At 56.0% G+C, this 20,819-nt stretch overlaps 2 protein-coding genes and 1 pseudogene across 5 annotated transcripts; 2 read left to right on the top strand and 1 right to left on the bottom strand.

Annotated features, from left to right (window-relative positions):
* The first annotated feature begins 36 nt into the window (after positions 1–36).
* BCL2L12 (BCL2 like 12) lies at positions 37–5,470 on the top strand. Of its 3 annotated transcripts, none has more exons than XM_039878644.1 (7): positions 37–190; positions 832–946; positions 1,158–1,300; positions 2,133–2,219; positions 2,307–2,398; positions 3,199–3,486; positions 5,251–5,468. In XM_039878644.1, the coding sequence occupies exons 2-7, from the start codon at positions 840–842 to the stop codon at positions 5,299–5,301; spliced, it is 768 nt and encodes a 255-aa protein (XP_039734578.1). In that variant the 5' UTR covers positions 37–190; positions 832–839; the 3' UTR covers positions 5,302–5,468. The 3 variants fall into 3 exon arrangements, with proteins under 3 accessions (XP_039734578.1, XP_039734577.1, XP_039734579.1); XM_039878643.1 differs by having other exon boundaries at positions 46–190; positions 2,307–2,498; positions 5,251–5,470; XM_039878645.1 differs by lacking the exon at positions 3,199–3,486 and having other exon boundaries at positions 49–190.
* Positions 5,471–7,764: 2,294 nt separating this feature from the next.
* LOC120615596 (uncharacterized) lies at positions 7,765–7,884 on the bottom strand (annotated as a pseudogene).
* A 2,268-nt stretch (positions 7,885–10,152) lies between these two features.
* Positions 10,153–19,608, top strand: PRMT1 (protein arginine methyltransferase 1). 2 transcript variants are annotated; one of them, XM_039878647.1, is made up of 11 exons: positions 10,189–10,289; positions 12,471–12,524; positions 13,076–13,177; positions 13,976–14,131; positions 14,261–14,324; positions 15,545–15,687; positions 16,464–16,551; positions 16,637–16,752; positions 17,588–17,742; positions 17,967–18,093; positions 19,310–19,608. In XM_039878647.1, exons 1-11 carry the CDS (start codon positions 10,254–10,256, stop codon positions 19,391–19,393), a joined length of 1,125 nt encoding a protein of 374 aa, XP_039734581.1. In that variant the 5' UTR covers positions 10,189–10,253; the 3' UTR covers positions 19,394–19,608. The 2 variants fall into 2 exon arrangements, with proteins under 2 accessions (XP_039734582.1, XP_039734581.1); XM_039878648.1 differs by lacking the exon at positions 12,471–12,524 and having other exon boundaries at positions 10,153–10,289.
* Positions 19,609–20,819: the final 1,211 nt, after the last annotated feature.

Below are 20,819 nucleotides of genomic sequence, written 5' to 3'. Positions count from 1 at the left end.
TCAGGCCTTCCGGCCACTGGCATGCTGGGAACGTCACTCGCGAATTCTGCGGGCACCCAGGGCTCCGCCCCCTCGACTTTCGGTCCGTCCCCAGCCCGGCCCAGTGCGCAGGCGCGGGAAAGTCAAACTGCTTCAGAAAAGTTCTTAACACGAGTTTCGGGAAGGAGGCGGCGGCGGGGCCCGGCACCAGGTGAGCGGGGTGTTAGGGAAGGCTGGCGTGAGGAGGGAAGAGGAGGGGGCCGGGCTCCAGGTGCGGGCACCCCAGTCCCGCTTGTGTGGCATCCAAGCGTCCCGGGCCCCCAACAGTGCAGCCTCGGAGTGGAACTACACGTCCCGGCAGGCTGCGCGGCGAACGGGTACGGGCCGAGCGCAGTGTTTGCCGTGAAGCCTGCTGGGATTGGTGGTTCCCAACCTCCAGCGGCTTAAGTAGCGTGGCATACGCTCTGCGAATCCAGAAGTCGAAGCTTTAAACACCCTTCTCTCTTGGGGACCTAGAGGCATGAGGCACAGTCCCCTTCTCTCTCCGACTCAAGTGTTCAGACCCCCAACCCCGTCTTGCCTTCGATCTAAGAATCCGCGTCTCCAGCCTCTTCCTCTGCCAGGACCGAGGAGTCTTCGTCCTCATCCCCCTTCATCCGCTAGGGACTCAGAAGTCTGAGCCCCGAGACCCCAGTTCCCCTAAAGGACCTAGGAGTCCAGACCCTCAGCCACTTCCTTCCTTGGGGACTCACAAGTCCTGGACCCCTCCTCATTCATGGCGAGGAATTTGGACCCCAAGCCTTTACTTGCCGCTGAGCCCTGGAGTCCATACCTCAGCCCCTTCTCTCACAGGTGCCCCCATGGCGGGCTCGGAAGAGCTGGGGCTCCAGGAGGACACGCTGAAGGTCCTAGCTGCCTTCCTTAGGCGGGGCGACACTGCCAGGTCCCCTATTCCGATCCCACCCAGGTAGGAGGAGGTGCCCTCAGCCCTCGGGGGCCTGCCTGTGGGGTGGGCTCTCCAACACTTGCTCCTGGTCTCAGTCTTTCTCCTTTCCCCTCTCGTCTTATCTGGCTCTGTTTCTTGTCCCTGGGGTTGCAGGGAGAGGTCCTCAGTGGGAGAAAAAAGGGACTGCTTGCAGGAGATTTCTGCGGTCACTCTCTGAGTTCCCCTTCCCCAGGAACCCTGCCCAGGAGGAGCCGACAGACTTCCTGAGCCGCCTTCGCAGATGTCTTCCCTGCTCCCTGGGGCAAGGAGCTGTTCCCCCCGAGTCCCCCCGGCCTTGCTCCCTGCCCCTCCAGCCCTGCTATGGTTCAGAGCCTGGTAAGAGATTTTCCTAGATGACTGGTGACCTGGCAGGGCCAGGAGCTTTGGTTCCTAAAGTACAGACAGGATAAGGACCTCGTTCAGGTTCACTCAGCTAAGGGGGTAGGTAGCTGTGTGGCATCTTCAGCACCTCCCCTCACCATTCTATCCCCCCGCCCCCGCCAATCCCAGTTAAATTGCTGTCTGTCAATTTTGTGAGCAGGCTTCCAGAGGGCTGTTGGTCCCTTTCTATTTGTTATCTCCCTCCTTATCTGCCCGTCAGATTTTTGGACCCACCAGTACCCCCAAGAGGGAGATAGGAGACCTGGTTTTCAATCACAACTCCCTGGTCATTTGATTACATGACTCAGAAAATCCTTTTCGTCCCGTGCGCCTACAGTTTCTCCAATGACAAAACAGGCATGGGGGAGGCGGGGGTGGGAGTCATTGGACTTGATCAAGAGTGACCCACAGCTTTCCTCTCATATGTGAGCCTGGATAGACTAGTCATGGCTACCGGGAAGTGCTAGTTTGCAAAGGACTGCCGAGCTGGAGAGGAGAATTCTGTGATCGGTCGATGATTCCAGAAATGGGCGAGGTGGACTGCTACGTGTTCGCCTTCCTCGGATGGGATAACCTTCAAGGTCCCGTTCAGCTCTAACATTCTAAGTCCAGTTCAGGGGACACGATAAAGTGGAAAGTACAAGGGTCTTTTGCCAAGTGTGCTCCCTGGGCCTTACTTGACCCCGTCATGACACGGAAATCGTTGCTACCTGGCGAGGTGGTTGGGAGGAGAGACCCATAACTTCCTGATGTCCGGGAGACCTGACACTGGCTCTTTTCGCCCCAGGCCCAGCTACTCCAGACTTCTATGCCCTGGTGGCCCAGCGGCTGGAACAGCTGGTTCAGGAGCAACTGCGATCCCCACCTAGCCCAGGTGAGGTGCAGAGGGGCCCCAGAGAAGGGTGAAGGTAGAAGGGTCCCCAGGATTCTGCACGCAGCCAAATTCTCTTCTGTCCCCCAGAGTTACAAGGTCCCCCACCCACAGAGAAGGAAGCCCTGCTGCGGAGGCTGGTGGCCTTGCTGGAGGAGGAGGCAGAAGACATCAACCAGAAGGTGATGGTCGGTCTGCTCCATCCCTTAACTAAGATAGGAACTGCTGGCTGGTTGGGCACTGGCATCGGAAGCTGGGTCTGCATTCTCATTGGATGGTCAGGTGGGGCAAGGGTGGGACAGGGCTCGCATAAAGGGTTGAGTGACAGGTATGCCAGGGCAGGACAGTACTTTAAATGAGAGGCTTTCGTCACTCGTTCGAGGGGCCTGGTTTAAGGCAGGGAGTGTGGCCATCACCATGACCTAGGAAAGAAATTGGGACCAGTCGAGGACAGAAGGGAATATGTGGCGGTCGCGGGGCGGGGGTGCTTTGGAGAAGGCTGTGTAATCTGAAGCCCTGTTTGACTCTAGGCGCACGGAGGAGAATGTGGGGGCAGTGGACCGCGGAGGTGTGGTGTGTGCCTCTGTCCTGGAATACGATAGGTTCAGGAACTTGGCAAAGTGTATGGTCCTGTAATATTAATTGTATGGTGGAAGGCGAGGTTGTCATAGACACTGGCCTGGCCTCCGGGGCTGTCAGGGAACCGTGCGTGGGGTGTGGCAGATTAACGGTCTAGAACTTAAAGGCTCGGCCCTCATTGGCTGTGAAGGCCTCCGCAGGGGCGTGGCTTAGCTTCTCGGGTTCTAGGCCCCCCACTTCTGGGAGTAGTTAGGCAGGGACCAACCTGGGTTATGATTGGCTGATGTGCTGGATAGGGGTGTGGCTTAGAGTTAGTCTCTAGAACTCCCTTGACCCAGAAAGCCACGCCTTCAAGCCCCCTCTTCTGAGGCGGACCGGGCCTCTTCCCCTTCCCACCGCACAGCTGGCCTCGGACCCTGCCCTCCGCCGCCAGCTGGCGCGCCTGTCGGCCGGCTCCTTCGCCCGCCTGGTGGAGCTGTTCTCCAGCCGGGAGCGCAGCCCTCGCCCCAGCCGCGCACGCCCGTCGTTGCCGTGCCCCGGGCCCCCGCCGCCCTCCCCGGAGCCCCTGGCCCGTCTGGCCCTGGCCATGGAGCTGAGCAGACGCGTGGCCCGGCTGGGGGGCACCCTAGCCGGACTCAGCGTGGAGCACGTGCACAGCTTCACGCCCTGGATCCGGGCCCACGGGGGCTGGGTGAGCCACCAGAGCCTGTCCGGGCCCCCCTTTACTTAATCGTAACTGTGCATGTGTGTGTGTGTGTGGGGGGGGTGTTCTTCGGTTCCCTTAAGACGTCTCAGGTGTTCTCCAGCCCCACCATTCATTCACCTGTTCCCTAGGTACTGAGCACCTACTGTACACCAGGCACCACGATGATCAGTGGGTTATTGTGAGGATTAAATGGGATCATCCTTGCAAGTACTTAGTGCTCTGCGGGCATTCGGCTGTGTATTATCCAGTGGCTGTCTGCCTGGGCAACGCTGCCTGGCGGGATGCCCTCCCCCGGAGTCCCCTGCCTCACCTCTAATGCTCCCCTGCTCTGCTCGGGTACTACCCCCAGTGAGGTCTTCCCCGCCCCCACTTAGAACCGCAGCCACCTCCGCACCTCCCCACCCACTCCCCTTCCATTTTCGCTGCTTTATTCCTTTCTGCAGCGCTCCGCACCTTCGAACAGATGGTAGAAATGATTGCTTTTACTTATTTTTCTTTCCCTTATTCCGCTCCTGACACATCAGCTTCAAAAGGCCAAGGAGTCTTACCTTGCTTGCTCACTGCGTTCAGCCCAGTGCCACGCTCAGAGCTGGACTGGGCTCTCGTGTGCTGGCTGTGCGACCTTGGCAGCTGCCCCATCTCCCTGAGCACCTGTCTGTCCCCGCCCAGTGGGCACCATCACCCGCTTGCCTCGTTGCTTGGGGATGCAGTCAGAGAAAGACACCTGCCAGGCCCTCAGAATGTAACCACTGCTTCACAGAGTGGCAGGGTCTGGCCAGGTGAGTTTGAGGAGCGGGGAGGAGGAGGGGCCGTTAGGGCTGGGGCGGGGTGAGCAGGGGGGAGAGGTGATAGCGAGAGCAAGAGGTCATGCTGGGACTCTGAGTAAGCCCGGAATCCCTGGAGGGCTCTGAGCAGGTGAGGGGCAAGAGGAGACTTAGGTGTTAACGCGCCCTCTGGCGGCGGCCTGGGGAACACTGTAGGGCGAGAGGGCGGAGTAGAGAGTTGGGAGGGTGTGACCACGAGTCCAGCCTGGAGATGAGGGAGGCTCAGACCAGTGTGGGGGTACTGGAGGATTCTGGATTTCATTCGGAGGTAGAGATGACAGATTTTGCTAATGGAGTGGATGCGAGGTCTGAGTGGCAGACAGGAGTCGAGGATGCTGGCCTGGGCAACTGCGGGGCTACATCCGATGTCCGTCCCCTGAGATGGAGAAGATCTGGGTGCAGGGCAGGGGTGGGAATGCTGGTTTGCGGAAGAGTCAGAGATGATTGCAGGTGGTCAAGTTAAGCAAGAGAGACCCTTTAGACCTCACAGCAAGGTGTTGAGGTCACAGCGGATGAAAGAACCTGGAGTTCAGCCCAGAAGCTTGTCGAATTGTAAGATTATTTCATTGAAGGACTGATAACAGGTAAGCTTGGCGGGGAGCTCGCCAAGGACTTCAGCGGGATGATCTCATTTAAGCCCACAGCAACCTATGGGATTTGGTTATGATGCCAGTTTTATGGAGGCAGAGAGGGAACGTTTCTTGTGCAGGGGATTAGAATCAGCTCTTTGACATGAAGCCAGGGCTCTTAAACCCCAGCTCTCTACCACCCTCTTGCTGGGACTCTGTCCCCGCCCACCCCCGGGTCTCTGTCTCCCCTCTCTGGTACTTTGCATGCCCCGTCCCTGCTCTCACTGGGCTGCCGTGGGTGCAGCTGTAATTGGAAGATGCCTCCACTCATGACGCTCTGCCACTTATTCCTCCAGGAGGGCATCCTGGCCTCTTCACCCGTGGACTTGAACTTGCCCCTGGACTGACATCCTTCTCAGAAGGTGCTATGAGACTGGAACTCAGGTCCCCGAGCTTTCCGTGTGCCTCCCAAGCCTTCCCATTCTACTCAGGGCTGTGGGGTGGTGGCCACCCTCCCTGGTTTTGCCAAAAAACAATTGTTTAAAAACTTTTATATTAAAAACTTTTTCAAGTATTTAGTTGTTTGTACTTTAACTTGGGAGCTAATGTTCTAAGTAGGAGAAGTGTGATTAAAAGATCTCTCCAATTTATAAATTGAGGAAAGAGCAAGTTCATTCTAGAAACATCGATTTGGAGCACCGATGAGTCCTCGTCACCTGAACATACAGCATATTTGAGGATATCTGTAAATATGATTCCAGCTAATTATATTTTCCCTTTTTATTGCATGGTTTAATTCTTCCAGCTAACCCTGTGTTGATGCTTACGGAGACTTTCCGGCTGATTCCAGAAGAAAGCTATAATCTTCCTTCCTCGGGCATCCAGCACACAACTCTCTTCTCCTTTATCTACTCCCACTGCTCCTTCTGAACCTTTCTTGCTGCTTCCTCCTCATCTACCTGTAGACTTGGGGTGTGTCACCTTTTAAGGCGATAGCCCCTTTCGCAGAGTTATGTTTGTAAATACACACGATGAAACGTACAGGATTACAAGGGAAACCAATTACAGCTGGTCTTCGTTATACGCAGGTCCCAGATTGGCAAATTTGCATATGCACCAAAATTTCTGGGTAATCCCCAGATTATTACCCACGGAATTTTCGTGGTCCTCGTGGCCATGCATGTGGGCAGAGCAGCAAATGATTGGACTCACCTGATGTGCGACTTCTCGGCTGAGGTTGACCAAGGCGGTGGCACTGTGCCTTCTCGCTCTGGCTCTCATACCGTAAACGTGTCCTGTCCACAGTCTATTTAGCGCTCTATTTTTCTGCTTTCTGTGCTTTTCGTAGCGATTTTGCTGTTGAAAAGGCCTTGAGCATAGCACCAAATTGCTGTCCACTGTCCCTAAGTGCAGGAAGGCTGTCTTGTTTCCCGGTTGGATAAGCTTCATTCAGGCATGAGTTATTGTGCTCTTGGCTGTGACTCCATTGCACGTGATTCAACAATGTATATTAAATAAGGTGCCTTTAAACAGAAACACACAAAATAAGGTGATGTATCGATGGGTCGACAAAAGTGTTGTAACGAGACTCTCAGAAACCTGAGCCCTTATTTCACCAGGAACAATGGCTCAGTATTTGCTAGGTCAGTGTGTGCAGTGACCTTAGAGAACATAGCTACCAAGATTAATAAGAACTGACTGTATGTTGAAATAAAAGTTTTCAACATGAATGTAAAAATGAGTGGCATAGTAATAGGTGTGCCTCTACATTAACAGTAGAAAGACCTAGAATGGGTCTAATGTCCACATTTCTAAGCAGAGCAGGAAGGACTCTCTCAGATGTATTAGTTCTTGCCGTTTCGCTGGGTAACAAATCACACCATTGTAGCGGCTCGCGATCCACATTTATTAACCACGGTTTCTGTGGAGCAGAGATGTGGGCGCAGCTTAGCGGGGTGCTCCGTTCAGAGTGCAGTCAGGGTCTCAGCTTCCAGCTCTTGAGTTTGTTGGCAGAATTCCTGTCCTCGTACCCATGGGACTCACGGTGGTGGGCCAGCAGGGGAGTCACTGTGGCCTTTGAGAAGACCTCAGCTCCTTTGAAGGGGGCTCCCATCTGATTAAGTCAGGCCCAGATAGAAAAATCTCCCTTCTGATTTATTTTAAAGTTAAATGATTGGGGCCTTAATGATATCTGCAAAATCAATTCACCCTTGCCACATAAGGTAACTTAATCAAGGGTGTGATATTCATCTCCTTTGTCATATAACCCAATGCACTGTTTGGTATATAACACTAGGGGGGCCAAAATCGTAAGGGCCACCTTAGAATTCTGCCTACCATGTGCCTGTCTGTAGAAACCATCATGTGACATGCAAGCATCTGTGACTTATGTTGGGGACCAGACCACAGAAGCGAATCCTAGGATCTTTGATGTGCTGCCAAATTCTTAATTGAAAGAAGGACCAAGTTCCAGTGTAGTGAGAGATTAATTTTCTACCATCCTAGCTCATTTCACTTTGACCTAAGTCAAGAAGAAGGGCTAGATTTCTGTGTGCTGCTTTTTAAAACTGTTTTAAATTTTAAAAATTTATTTATTTAAATTAGTTTCAAGTTGTGTGCTTCCAATCACAGTGCGAGTCACGCCAACTCCTTAGCGATTTTGTCTGTTCTGTGGCTTGTGACCTAATGTAACACCGGCCAACAGAAATGGAATATATGAACCATGTATGGTATTTAGAATGCACTAGTAGCCCCGTTAAAGCAAAGTAGAAAGAAATATGTCAGTTAATTTTGATAATAATCTTTTATTAGCCCCATTTATCCAAAATAGAATCATTTCAACGTGTGTTCAATTTTTATTTATTTTTTAATGCCTACGGCACCTGGTCTTCCTAGGTGGTCTCCCATCCAAGTACTAACCCAGGCCCGACCTTGCTTAGCTTCCGAGATCAGACAGGATCGGGCTTGTTCAGGGTGGCATGGCCGTAGACAACATGTGTTCAATATTAAAAATATTAATGAGATGTTACTGATTCTTTTTACATGAAGTCTTCAAAATCCAGCATATGTTTTACGCTCACAACACATCTTAGTTCAGACTTGCCACGGCCCATGACTCGCCCTATGTGGTGAGTGTCTGCCACTTGGGAAATGCAGAATTTGATGCTGACGACTCCCCCATTTCTGACTCCAGCTCAGACTTCTCCCCTGAACTCGATACTCATGTGTCCCCTGTCCAGTGCCATCTCCTTTTCAGTGACATTAGGTTCTTCCCTAGTGTTGCAGAAATAGTTTGTTATATTTTTTCAAAATAGTTTTTGTTCTTAGTAGCAGTACGGAGGAAAAGTAATTGAATTGATCAGGTCAAAATATAGTTCTTGGGTATAAAAAAAAAGGAATAAAAAAACCTTGCTGAAACATTTGGGAAAACAGCAAAAACAAAAACAAAACAAACAAAAAACTGTTTTAAAACCCATACAACATACAGCGTAGGGGTCAAGATACGGGCTCCGATATTTAATCGGACTTCATCCAATTTTTAAGTTTCTGCTCTTAAAAAGACAACATTAAGAAAATGAAAAGATAGATCATGGATTGGGAGAAAATATTCAAGGTAGCTATAACTGACAAAGACCTGTATCCAGAATCTATAAAGAACATTTACTATTTGTGAATAAGAAAACAACATCGTTTGTAAAAATAGGCAAAAGACTTGAACCAGACACCTGATAAAAGAAGATATACAAATGGCCATTAAGCACATGAAGAGATGGTCAACATTAGTGGTCAGAGCAAGGCAAATGACAGCCATGACATAGCTCTTCGTACTCACCAAACTGGTGAAACTAAAGACATCTTAGCAAGTGATGGCCAGGACGTCGAGCAACTAGAACTGTTCATGCATCATTGATGGGAATGCAAAGTGGTGGAACACACTGGAAAACTTTCTGGCAATTTCTTATAAAGCGAAACATACATCTAGCATATGACCCAGACATCTGCTCCTAGGTTTATCCAAGAGAAATCAAAGTGTCCGTGGGCAGAAAGACTTGTACATGAAAGTGCATAGCCACGTTATTCGTAATAGCCTCGTCCTGGAAACATGTCTATCAACAGGAAAGCGGATAAACTGATACATCTATACAGTGAAATACCCATCAGCAATAATTGCAAGCATTGCAAACCGTTATATGCAACAACTTGGAAGAATCTCAAGCATTGTGCTGAGCGAAAGACCGACACACGAGAGCACATACTGTATAATTCCATTCATAGGAAACTAGCAAGGGAAAGGCTACACGATAGTGACAGAAAACAAAGTGATTGCTTCAGGGGTTGGATGAAGGAGGTGTTCACTGGAAGGGGTCATGAAGGAACTTTCTGAGAGCGATGGGTATATTCTACCAGTTGTATTCATCTTTATTCGATTGGTAACGTTTTCTGCAGGTCGAGGAAAGCTCTGTGGACGAGGTGGTGCCTGAGCAGTGCCCGAGCTGACGTCCAGGAGTCGGCAGACAAAGGAGGTGTTTCTGGAGGTGGGTGGGCTGGACTTGGCAAAGGCCAAGTGGTTTGAGTGGTCTCTGGGTTTAGAAAACTTGCAACAGTTAAGTAGAGGGCTACAGTTTAAACTCCTTGTCGCCTGAGTCCTCTTCCCGACTGGGTTCGGGGACCCCCGGGCAAGCCCACCCTCTCTTTGAGCCTGTCGTTGCTTCAATTTTTCCTTCAGGTAAACGAGAACAATCCCCTCCTTGTTCCCCCTGGACGCCCCTCGGGCTGGGAGAATCCACCCGACAGGACAATGAGTTACAGCTACTTTTGCCAATCGCTGGCGCCTAGAGGCCTGCTTCCGCCCTTCTCGTGGGCCAATCGCCGTGTTCTTGAGACCAGCAACTTGGAGAAGGCTCGCCGAAGGCTTCGTGACGTCACATTCCGGCTAAACCAGTAGCGGCTGTCAAGGGGCGGGTCGTTTGGTGATGGACAGATCTATTTCAAAATGTCCGCTAGCGCGGGGACTGCCGGGAAGCTTTGAGGAGGTGCTGGGGTGAAGGGGCGGGAACTCCTGCTGGACTTTGCCCAATCACCAGTCACAGTTCTTGCGATGGACGGGCAGTCTTTCCCATCCCTGTCGACTTAAGGGGGCGGGGCTCCGCACGCTGGACTGGGCGGGTCCCTGGGCTTTGATGGGCGTCCAATTGGCCCAATTGCTAAACGGTATTCCCAGACGGGCCGCCTCCATTGCCAATAAGATCTCCTGGCACGGTCGCGGAGGGCGGGCCGTGGACCCTCCGGTATAAGGCGGTCCCGGGGGAGTGCGGGGAAGGGGGGGTCTCGGCGGCTGGAGGAGTAGGTGCGGGTGAAGATGGCGGCAGCCGAGGCCGCGAACTGCATCATGGAGGTGAGCGTCTGGAACGCCGCTGGGGGAGGGGGTCGGTTTGAGGGTCGGTGTTTTATGGCTCCGTCGTGGGGAAGGGGCTCCGTGTCGCCGGATTGGGGCTAAAGACCGCCAGCCATACCGAGGGGAGGCCGCATGCTCCAGATCCGGGGATACCGTTTGATGTGCGGATTCTCTGCCTTCGGGGGCTTGCGGTATCCCGCCGAGCCGATGAGCTCGTGCCCCCTCCCACGTGGAGGAGGGCTGGGGGCGCTTCCGGCCTGGCCCCCACGTGGCTGGGGCGCGGTGGGTGGGGAGGGGGTGTGCCGTGCCCGGTGGCCTGGCGGGCTCCACGTGCGGGACAAAGGCCCCGCCCCCGACCGGGGGAGGGGCGCGCCGGGGGGGCGGGGAGGAGACTCCGACCCTCCTTCGGAGGCCCCCGGCCTTCCTCCCAGGGGATGGCGACGTACACCTCCGGGTGGGACTTATTTGGGAACCTCCGCGAAGTAGAGTGTGTTGCGTGGGGCGGTGTATCTCAGTCCTAATAAAAGCCCCTTCTGGGGACAGGGGCATCTGCTTAGGCATCGGTCCAGGTTTCATGCACTTTTGGGTTGGGATTGGAGGAAGATGAATTTGTTCCCTTCGGTCCTCATCCCACCCCACTCCCCCGCCTTCTGCCGTTTCTTGTTCTTAGATTCTCCCCCGCCCTGGGCTTTGGGAACGGGGGTTTGGGGTATTGCCCCTGTGACCTCCCTCTGGGTGGTGGTGGGGCCTCTAGCTTGAAGGAGATTCTTCTCGATAAGGCGCCGCGCACCCCCTTGTGGCCATTTCTGGGTGTGTGGGAGGGACATCTTTTTCATGGGGCGTGTCTCAAAGCCCACCGTCCCGTTGGAACCCACCCCCCGCCCCCCCCGACCTCGGCTAAGCGGGGCGGGAGTGGGGGGAGCCCTTTCGCTGGGAAGGGGATGTGATGAAACCTTTCAGCCGGGTGTTTGTGAAGGTGGGAGGTGACCTCCCCCTTCCTGAAGGCCCGTTTGAGGGTGCCGAACCTTTATCCCTGAAACGGTTTCCCGAGAGTGTGGTTCTTGTGCAGCCATGTGCGCTGGGTTGGGGCTGCTGTTTCGAGCCCGTTGGGGCTTGTCTGCGGTAGTGTCGGTGGTATTGAGAAATGGGCCCCCGTGGGAAATCCCCTTGCCCTTCTTTGTAGGCATTCTCACTGGCTTGGGAGAATGCGGTGGGGCTTGCAGCCCCGTGGGTCATGTCCCTGACTTCACGCTTGGAGCCTGGAGGGTGGCCACATCTGGGAAGAGATATAATGTGACGGGGCCTGGGGTACTCCCACCCCTTCCTTTCTGTGGAGTGGAGGTCAGCTCCCCAGGGTCACTCCAATGACTCCCATCCCCCTGGGCTCTCTCCTAGACCAGGCCCTGTGTGGGTAGAGGAAGTATTTTTCCCAGAGGTTGTCTGAGGACCTGGCCCCACACCGGGGGCCTTCCGGGCATGAGATGGGTGTCTGCATGGGGAGAGAGGGACTCCAGGGCTCAGAGCCTGGCCTCTTCCCAGGGGCTCTGTCTCAGCAAGAGCGTAATGAGAACGGAGATTGTCTCCAGCTGGTTTTATTTGGAGCTTCCTGAGCCCAAGGCCGGAGCTAGGGGTCAGGGTGCCAGCTCCGGTGGGGTGCCTGTGTGCCACACCTCCTTTCTGGAATCCTCTCAGACGAGAGATTGGTCTGCAGAAGTGGCAGATGCCCAGTGGGCACACCCTGCCAGCCCCCCTCCTCCAGCTACTCCTGGCATCCCAGCATGGGGGTGTGTGTCAGGAAGCGTCACCTAATCCGGGGGGATTAGATGATGAGGGGGAGCGACAGCTGGCAGTGCCTGTGTGCCCAGCGGGTGCCAGTCTCTCTGGGCTGGATGGGGGAGGTGTGTATGGTCAGGTGTCTGGCCAGAAAGGGGCAACATGGGAGCGGTCCGCCATCTCTCCAGCCACAGCTGAGACAGAACCCCCTCTCTTCTCTCCCCACTGTCCCATCCCTTTTGGAAACAACCCCACCTCATCACTTGCTCCCTCTGCCATCACTCTCCACCAAGGAAAAGGAAAACTGTAGAAAACATCTCCCTTCCCCCGAGGGCCAGGGTCCCTTGGCCTGGCCTGCCCCTAGCCACTCCCAGTAGCTAATCCTTTCTCCCTGTTACTCTCTCCTAGAATTTTGTAGCCACCTTGGCTAATGGGATGAGCCTCCAGCCGCCTCTTGAAGAAGTAAATATCCTTTTGTGAGACACTTTCCCACATTAAGCTATCTTGCCACACGTCAGGCCCTTTCTAGCGGTCTAACCTTGATCCCTCTTGCTTCAAACCAGTTTACTCCGTGCCCCCGAAACACTTAGTACAAACTCCCTCCAGGTTTGTGGCCCCCATCTGGCCTCCCCCAATATTATGGCTGCTTCCCATGCTCATTTTAAGCCCCTCTGCCCTTCCTGTGTCTGCCCCAGTTCTGTCTTCCCCTCCCTTCCCCAGCTGTGGGCTGAGCTAGAAACGGGGGCAGAGACTGGAAGATGGTGCAGGCGTGGCTGGGAGGATGGCGGGGTGCTCTCCCTGGATGGTGCTCTGAGGGGGGGGGGTCCTGCAAAGGAAGAAAATGGGATTTTAGGTTTTGGGGTTCTGGGGGAGGCAAGATGGCAGGTGGGGGCTGTAAGGTTGCCATGGTACGATTTTGGGGGGTTACTCCAGGGAGAAGTAGGGATCTGGAGGCTTAAGAGGCCCTGGGGAGCCCCCAGATTTGACCCATGCTCCCATCCGCTCCCTCCCAGGTCTCCTGTGGCCAGGCAGAAAGCAGCGAGAAGCCCAACGCTGAGGACATGACGTCCAAAGATTACTACTTTGACTCCTACGCTCACTTCGGGATCCACGAGGTGAGTGTGGACAGCTCCTACGGCTGCTGAATCTTGAGGGGTTCGTGTTTGGGAGGGCTGCAACTTAATTTCCCACGCGTGCGCACTGCCTTGCCTGGCAGCGGGCCGCTTCTCTGCGCATGCGAGGCGCTCACCCCGGGGGTCGCCTCGTCTACCCGTTGCCTTGGAGACTGAGGTTAGCCTGGTACTCTACGGGAAGCTCTTGGGAGGCAATGGTGGGAGCGCGCATGCGTGCCTGAGACTGCAGCTGGAGGTCAAGGCCAGCCGGTCTCTGCCGCCCTCTAGTGGCCGGCGGTGGGATCGTCTCCCAGTTGCTCGTGCCTGGTGTGCAGATGGTTTCTCAACTCCTAAGGACTGGAGGCGGAGATCCCAGAAAGCAGCTGGGATGGGGTTCAGAGGGTTTTTTTTCTTTCTTTCTTTCTTTATTTTTTCAGCCGATGCCTCTTTTTTCTTAAATTTACGATTTTTGCCTAACAAAACTTACGATTTTTAAGTGTACAGGTCAGTGGCATTAAGTTACTGAGGACTTTTTAAAGCCGAGGATCACTGGGACTTAGGAGGCAGTGGTAGAATCTGGTGAAGATGGGAGTTTAGTCCATCCGCGTTTGATTTTACAAACACGGAAACTGAGGTACACGGAAGGGGCATAACTTGTTCCAAGGGCATTAAGCAAGCGGGGGGGAGAAGGCTGAGCACTCGCCCTCCAAAATGTCAGGGTGTCGGAGGCCAGTGCACCCTGTTTTCCCACTAGGCGTGCAGGCCGCCCTCACGGTACCTTTGCACCCTCCCGTCCCCCAGGAGATGCTGAAAGACGAGGTGCGCACCCTCACGTATCGCAACTCCATGTTTCACAATCGGCACCTCTTCAAGGACAAGGTGGTGCTGGACGTGGGCTCGGGCACGGGGATCCTCTGCATGTTTGCTGCCAAGGCTGGGGCCCGGAAGGTCATCGGGGTGAGTGTCCTGGGCAGCCTGGGCCTTGGGACAAGGAGGGGCCTTTTGGGGCTCAGAGACTGGATGGAGGGAAGTGGTGGCTGAGGGTGGGACTGGGGGTCTCAGCCTTCCTTCTTCCTGGGCCCCCAGATCGAGTGTTCCAGTATCTCTGACTATGCGGTGAAGATCGTCAAAGCCAACAAGTTAGACCATGGTGAGCCCAGGAGGAAGACGGGGTGTGGGGATTTAGTGGGTGGTCATAGCCTCACCGGGGCCCTGGGCAAGGGGCGGGGCCCCAAATGCATCTCAGCCATTCCTCCTCTGTGGGCTCTGCGGCCCACGACATCGACGGCCAGGGAGTCCGACCTCAGTGCCCACGGCCTCATGGGTGTGTTCCGCCCCCTCGGAATTTGAGTGTCCAGGTTGCAAGCTTTGCACCTCAGTCTTAAACGTCAGGGCAGGAAGCAGTCTTTAGATTTCTCAGTGAGTAATACCATCGTGGTGACCCCTGAGGGCCCACAGTGAGAAGTCTGCCATCCGCCTCAGCCGTCTTTCTCTCGAGTTCAACCAACACTCCCTGCGAAGTTTGCACCTACAAGCACACACACGTAAATGTGTTTATGCTCACACGCAGCTAGCATTTTGTGGAAGTTTTTCCACTTTGCATTTTCCATTTGCTTCTTGGGTAGTCGGGCACGTTAGAGGACGCTGAGAAGATCTTCTCTCTCATGACCCACCACGTGCAAACACCCCAGCTTTCTCAACCAGGCTGCCGGTGGCAGGCGTTGAGCTGCTTCTGAGGTTTTCATCCCCCGGCACATGACGTCATTTCACATGCGAACTAGTACATGTGTGAGGTCCATTTATAACAGTGGGGCCGCGTGGGTTAGATGTGTCGTTAGGTCGAGTCGATGTTCCCAAATTGCCTTTGAGTTCCCCCTGCAAGTTTTGAGAGGCAGAAAATGTGGGAAGGCGGTGGCTTTTCCGGACGCGGGGCTCTCGCACTTAGGAACTGTAAAGACTAGTATAATGAACCCCTCAAGCACCCATCACTCAGCTTTAGGTATGTCCGTTGGAAGCAAATTCCAACTGCGATATCGGGTCCCCTGTAAATTCTGCTGTGTGTCTCTAATAGATAAGGCTATTTTAAAAACATGACCATTTTGTTAGTGGCAACACCGGAATGTCACCTAATACCTAATCCACGTAAAATTGCCACTGCTGCTCGAGAATATCTAGAGTGACGAATTTTAAACCTGACTGAACAGGGCGTGGCTTCAGCACGTTCTTCGAAGTTGCCCAAATGTAGCATCCAACCCTTCCTTAGAGGACAAGGGCTGCCCCTGTGGGGTCCCCAGGCCCTGGAGCCCCTGGGAAGGTGGGTGTTTGGGTGTCTTCAGGGCTGGTGGCATGCGCCCCTGTCTGCCCCCACAGTGGTGACCATCATCAAGGGGAAGGTGGAGGAGGTGGAGCTTCCGGTGGAGAAGGTGGACATCATCATCAGCGAGTGGATGGGCTACTGCCTCTTCTATGAGTCGATGCTCAACACCGTTCTCTATGCCCGAGACAAGTGGCTGGTGAGGCCCTGGCGGGGAGGCGGCTGACAGGCTGGGGTCTTTCAGCCATTTGTTGAGCACTTATCAGTCCGGGTCTGGGCAGAAAACAAAAGCCGTGCTAGGTATTGCCACATGGGGGACTTGACACAGTATTGACTGCGCAGGTACCGGAAGGCCCGCAGCCAAGGCGGGGTGTAGCAGGCTTTGGGAGCTAGACGCCGACGAGGAGATGCTGCAGTGTCGGGAGGAAGTTAGTGTCGGGAGGAAGTTAGCGCCAGGAGGAAATCACAGCAGGGTGAAGGGATAGGGAGGGACTGGGGGGCCCTGGTCCCAGGTTCTCAGAGCAGAGCTCCCAGGGGAGGTGACAGAACCGAATGAAGGATGGGAAGCAGTCGCATGAGATCCGAGGGGAAGGGCATGTCGGGCTGAGGGTTTCAGCCACGGCCGAGCTCCTGGGACGCGTGTGCCCACTGCGTGCTGGGCAGCGGGGGAGCTGGAGCGGAATGGGGGTCTGGGAGGTCCGCAGGAGGGAAAGTTGGAGGTGAGGCCTGGAGGGGCCTGTACAGGTCTTCGTGGGCCTCGTGGACCTTTGTGAGACCTTGCCTTACCTCTCAGGACAGGCAGCCATATGGGCATAGCCGTGGCGATCAGGGTGGAGCGTGGGGGAGCCGATGGGGCGGCCAGTGCAGGAGCCCAGGTGGGGCAGAGGGGGTGGATAAAGAGACCTAACAGGGAAGGTTCAGGGGCACCATCTCCAAGGCCCCCCGCCTCCATGCCTTTGCCCTACCCCTTCGCAGGCGCCCGATGGCCTCATTTTCCCAGACCGAGCCACGCTGTATGTGACGGCCATCGAGGACCGGCAGTACAAAGACTATAAGATCCACTGTGAGCGGGCGTCCCGGGGGCGCGGGGCACGGCGGGCTCTGCCCAGGGCCAGCCCGTGCTCACCCGCCTCTCTGCCCCTCCCCAGGGTGGGAGAACGTGTACGGCTTTGACATGTCTTGCATCAAAGATGTGGCCATCAAGGAGCCCCTGGTGGACGTGGTGGACCCCAAGCAGCTGGTCACCAATGCCTGCCTCATAAAGGTGAGGGGCTGCGTGTGGCCAGGGGGCCCCCAGGGTTCGAACCAAAGAAGGGTCAACACTGGGCCCGTCGTGCGAGACATCGGGGCCCAGAGTGCTGGCCTGAGGTCCTGGGAACACGACCTGTCAACCAGAGGTGATGCTGGAGGCCGGGAGAAGCCACTTCACCCGTTAAAAAGCTCTGCAAGCCAGGAGGTGGCCATGTCCCAGGGGCACACGTCCCAGAGGGCACACTGAAGGCAGCTGAGACCCCCAGGCAGGGCTCACTCCCCTGGACACCCAATGTGAGGCCAGGAGTGAGTTTATCACCAGCAAAGAATACCATGACTGGCATTTACTGAGCAAGCCCTCTGCCCCCATGTCCCATATGTGACATCTTGCTGGGATGCATGAGGTGGGCAAAAGCCGGTGGAGGAGGAAGTTTGGCGGGGACCAGTCCAGCCTCCACAGCCTGCGTCAGAACCCCGCTTTTGTCCTGAGTGCTTCCGGGAGCTGTCAGGGTTTTAAGCAGGGGCAAGACAGGATCTGACTGATGCTGTTTTAGAATTTTCATCTTGGCCATGTGTCAAGGAAGGGGCGGGGCGTGGGGGGAGGGCGGAAGCTGGGAGCCCCCAGTGGGGAGGCAGGGGAGGCAGTGGAGGCCTGGGGAAGGGTGCGGCCGTGGAGAGGGGGACCGGGCGGCTCCCTGGGTAGTAATTCTAGGAGTACACCGTGGGTTTGAGGTTGGGATGTAGGAGAGAGGGAACGGGGAGTCCAACCTGCCTTCCCCCGGGCATCGGGGTGGAATACTGGGCTGGATGTTGCTGAGCGGGCTCACGGGACGGGGCCTGTCCCGCAGGAGGTGGACATCTACACCGTGAAGGTGGAGGACCTGACCTTCACCTCCCCCTTCTGCCTGCAAGTGAAGCGCAACGACTACGTGCACGCGCTGGTGGCCTACTTCAACATCGAGTTCACCCGCTGCCACAAGAGGACGGGCTTCTCCACCAGTGAGCTCGGGGGCGGGGCCGGGGCGGGTTGGGGCGACGGGACCGCGGAGATCCGCTTCCCACCCACCAAAACCTAGACAGGTCCCTCTCTCGGCTGGCCGGGGCGGGGTTCACGGCAGGTTTAATCACCACAGTAAGTCACATCGGGCCAGACAGAGGGCGAAGCAGACCGGGTTAAAGGGGTGGAGCCGGAGATGGGGGTCGGCTCTGTTGAGTCAGCCTCTATAGGCCTCGAAATGTCCTCGCATTACTCCACTGGAAGCAGACCGTGTTCTACATGGAGGACTACCTGACGGTGAAGACGGGCGAGGAGATCTTCGGCACCATCGGCATGCGGCCCAACGCCAAGAACAACGTGAGGCGCGGGTGGCGGAGGGCGGGGTGGGGGGCACCTGTGCCTGTCGGGGGCTCTCAGGGTCTGTCTGTGGAAGTTTCATTGAGCACCTGCCGGAAGCGGGGCCCTGGGGACCCAGTCACGATGAGGCTGAACCCTTGCCCTCCTGGCGCTCCTGTTCTAAGCACAGGACACTCTGGCGTGGGGCCAGGTGGGTGGGGGCCAGAGGGAGAGCCACTGGGCTTCCTACCCCAGGCTGGGGAGCCAGGCAAGGGAACAAAGGCCGCGCCTCCAGGGCACCTGACAGGACAGAGCTGCCCCAAGCGTAGCCAGTGGCTAAGGAGGGGAGTCTGGGCCATCGAGCCAGTGTTAATGAGGCTGATGGTGCTCAGGTAGCCTGGGTGGAGACGGGGGGCCCAAGGCTGTTCCCACTTTGTAAATCAAGGAGATAAGAGCCCATTAAAGCTGTGATTCTCAACCAGGGACAAGCTGGCCGTCCCCTAGAGGACATTAGCCACTGGAGACATTTTGGTCGTTAATAACTGGAGATGGGGTGCTACCGGCATCTAGCGAGTAGAGGGTGGGGGGTACATAAGACAAAGAATAGCCCCTAATGAAGAGGGGTGCACCCCAAATGTCAGTGTTGTGGAGGTTGATAAACCCCAAACTACAAAAACAGCTGTGGAGGGAGGTGGGAGCTTGTGGCGAATTTCAAGGATGGGTCATCGGTGACTTCCCGGAGCCTCTGGCCTCTGCGGGGAGCCCTGGTGTGCTTGGGAGGGAAGGAAGTGGGGGACAGTGGGGTGGAACCATCGAGTTTTGCTGTCCAGTTTTTTGGGAGGACGAAGTGTGCTTGGGAAAGGGGTTACCTATTTAAAAAAGAAGGAAGAAGTAACTTCTGATGGGAATGGTCCCGGGTCGGGAACTGTCATGAGGCCAGAGGTGGGGCAGCTGAGGTCTGTCCTCAAGGGACCGGCTGGCTGGGTTTGCAAGTGTCACGTGAGCTGTCACTGGGAGGTAGGGTTCAAGGCAGATGCGGGGGTGTGGACTACCAGTGTGGGGTGTCCAGCCTGGACGTGGGCTAAAACCAGGACCCACTGGGTCTCGGGGGGGGGGACATGGTGTCCCAAGCCCTCGCAGGCATGCTTCAGCCCTCTGCCTCCTCCTGACTCGGACAGTTCTGGGTCTCTGCCAGCCCTGTCGCTGGTCCCCCCTCACGTCCACCCTCTCCCCACAGCGCGACCTGGACTTCACCATCGACCTGGACTTCAAGGGCCAGCTGTGCGAGCTGTCCTGCTCCACCGACTACCGGATGCGCTGAGGCGGCGCTGGGTCCTCCCACCCCAGCCGAGCCGGCCCTGCACGGGCCCAGGGGCTGTGGCGTTCTTAGGTGGTTTCGGGGCTCCCCCTTTCTCCTGTGGTCAGGAGTTTTAGGGCCTGGGGTCTGGGAAGGGGGTGGGAGGGGAGGGCACATCGTGACTGTGTTTTTCATAACTTATGTTTTTATATGGTTGCATTTACGCCAATAAATCCTCAGCTGGGACGGCTCAGCTTCCTGGGGGAAAGTCGGTGGGGTCCCATGCACAGGGGCTGGGATGCCGATGGCCGCGAGCCTCTGTCCTCACATGTGTCCACTGGGTCTCGTTCCCTTTTCCAGCCTCTTGCAGTCTCTCCACAGACCTCTGTTGTCAACTCGCGCCTTAGGCCTCTCCCAGGCTCTCTTCTCAGCCGTCTCTCGGGGTCTGTCCCCTCGGCTCTCTGTCTGTTGTCCCCGTGGCATGGTTCTGCTCCAGCTGCCCGCCAGGCTGGGGGAAGGGTGGGTGTGGGTTCCCAGCAGAGCTTGGCCCTTGTTTCCCTGAAAACTGCCCATCCCAACAGACGTGGTTCCTCTCTGCTTGTGTTTTCCTGTCCCAGACCCTCCAAGGCCAGGCCAGGGCTGATTGGCAGTAACTACTACCCTGTTCCCTGCAGCTGAGAAAACCGAGTCATGGGTTTACACTGGGGAGAAGTCCTTGTGGGGACATGCACCCACTTCCTCCCCTAGCCTGTCTTGGAGCTGGGACTAGGGATCGGTGGGGGGATCCCATCTCAGCAGCGGGGCCTTCCTACATCACAGAGATGGACACCAAGGCCCGCTAACCTTCACAGTTCCCCAGAGGCTGGCCAGCCTCTGCTGCAAGCCTGGCATCTGCACACACCTGCCCTTTGCCACAGCCTCGTCTGCAGGGCCCCTGGTCCCCCAAGACTCCACACGACCTGGGTCACTGAACACATCTATGTCTCTCCATAGCCCTTGCTACACCTGCTGCAGTACAGCTGGAGCCCTAGGCTCGCAGGCACCTCGCATTTGCCTGCCCCTGCTTCTCCAGGATGGGGCGGTGCTGGCCAAGCTGGGGCCCCTACTCAGACTGCCTTTGCTCCCCATCCCGTGGTGGCTCTTGTCTGCACGTGCCCCACATTGCCCAGTTCCCTCTCTGAAAGTCCCCTGGCCTTGATTGGAGCCTCTCCACCTGCTGTGCTGGTCCCTGACTGGGGTGACTGGTGAGGTCGTCGCTACACAGGAGCCCAGAGCTTCCCCCCACCACACGCACACACTCCTTTCTTGGAATCCCGCTGCTGAGCCACCACTTGTCAGCTGCCCCGCCCCTCTTCCCTCCGCCCTCAGCGGGTCACGCCTCCCTGAGGCTTATAACCATCCTGGTGTGACCAGCACGCACGTAGGTATCCGTGGTGAAGCGCCAGAGGTG

The sequence above is a fragment of the Pteropus medius genome, unplaced genomic scaffold (assembly GCF_902729225.1).
Source record: "Pteropus medius unplaced genomic scaffold, Ma_sr-lr_union100, whole genome shotgun sequence".
Classification (NCBI taxonomy): domain Eukaryota; kingdom Metazoa; phylum Chordata; class Mammalia; order Chiroptera; family Pteropodidae; genus Pteropus; species Pteropus medius.
The sequence above is the reverse complement of the archived record's forward strand: the minus strand, read 5'-3'. Positions and strand labels throughout refer to the sequence as shown.

What these genes read in the sequence shown, in the direction of transcription:
- BCL2L12 (XM_039878643.1), top strand. Translation starts at nt 840, where the DNA reads ATGGCGGGCTCGGAAGAGCTGGGGCTCCAGGAGGACACGCTGAAGGTC. An exon ending in GCGATCCCCACCTAGCCCAG is followed by an intron (nt 2,220 to 2,306) that starts GTGAGGTGCAGA and finishes TCTGTCCCCCAG; the next exon opens with AGTTACAAGGTCCCCCACCC. An exon ending in CATTCTCATTGGATGGTCAG is followed by an intron (nt 2,499 to 3,198) that starts GTGGGGCAAGGG and finishes CCCACCGCACAG; the next exon opens with CTGGCCTCGGACCCTGCCCT.
- PRMT1 (XM_039878647.1), top strand. Translation starts at nt 10,254, where the DNA reads ATGGCGGCAGCCGAGGCCGCGAACTGCATCATGGAG. An exon ending in GGGCCCGGAAGGTCATCGGG is followed by an intron (nt 14,132 to 14,260) that starts GTGAGTGTCCTG and finishes CTGGGCCCCCAG; the next exon opens with ATCGAGTGTTCCAGTATCTC. An exon ending in CAAAGACTATAAGATCCACT is followed by an intron (nt 16,552 to 16,636) that starts GTGAGCGGGCGT and finishes GCCCCTCCCCAG; the next exon opens with GGTGGGAGAACGTGTACGGC.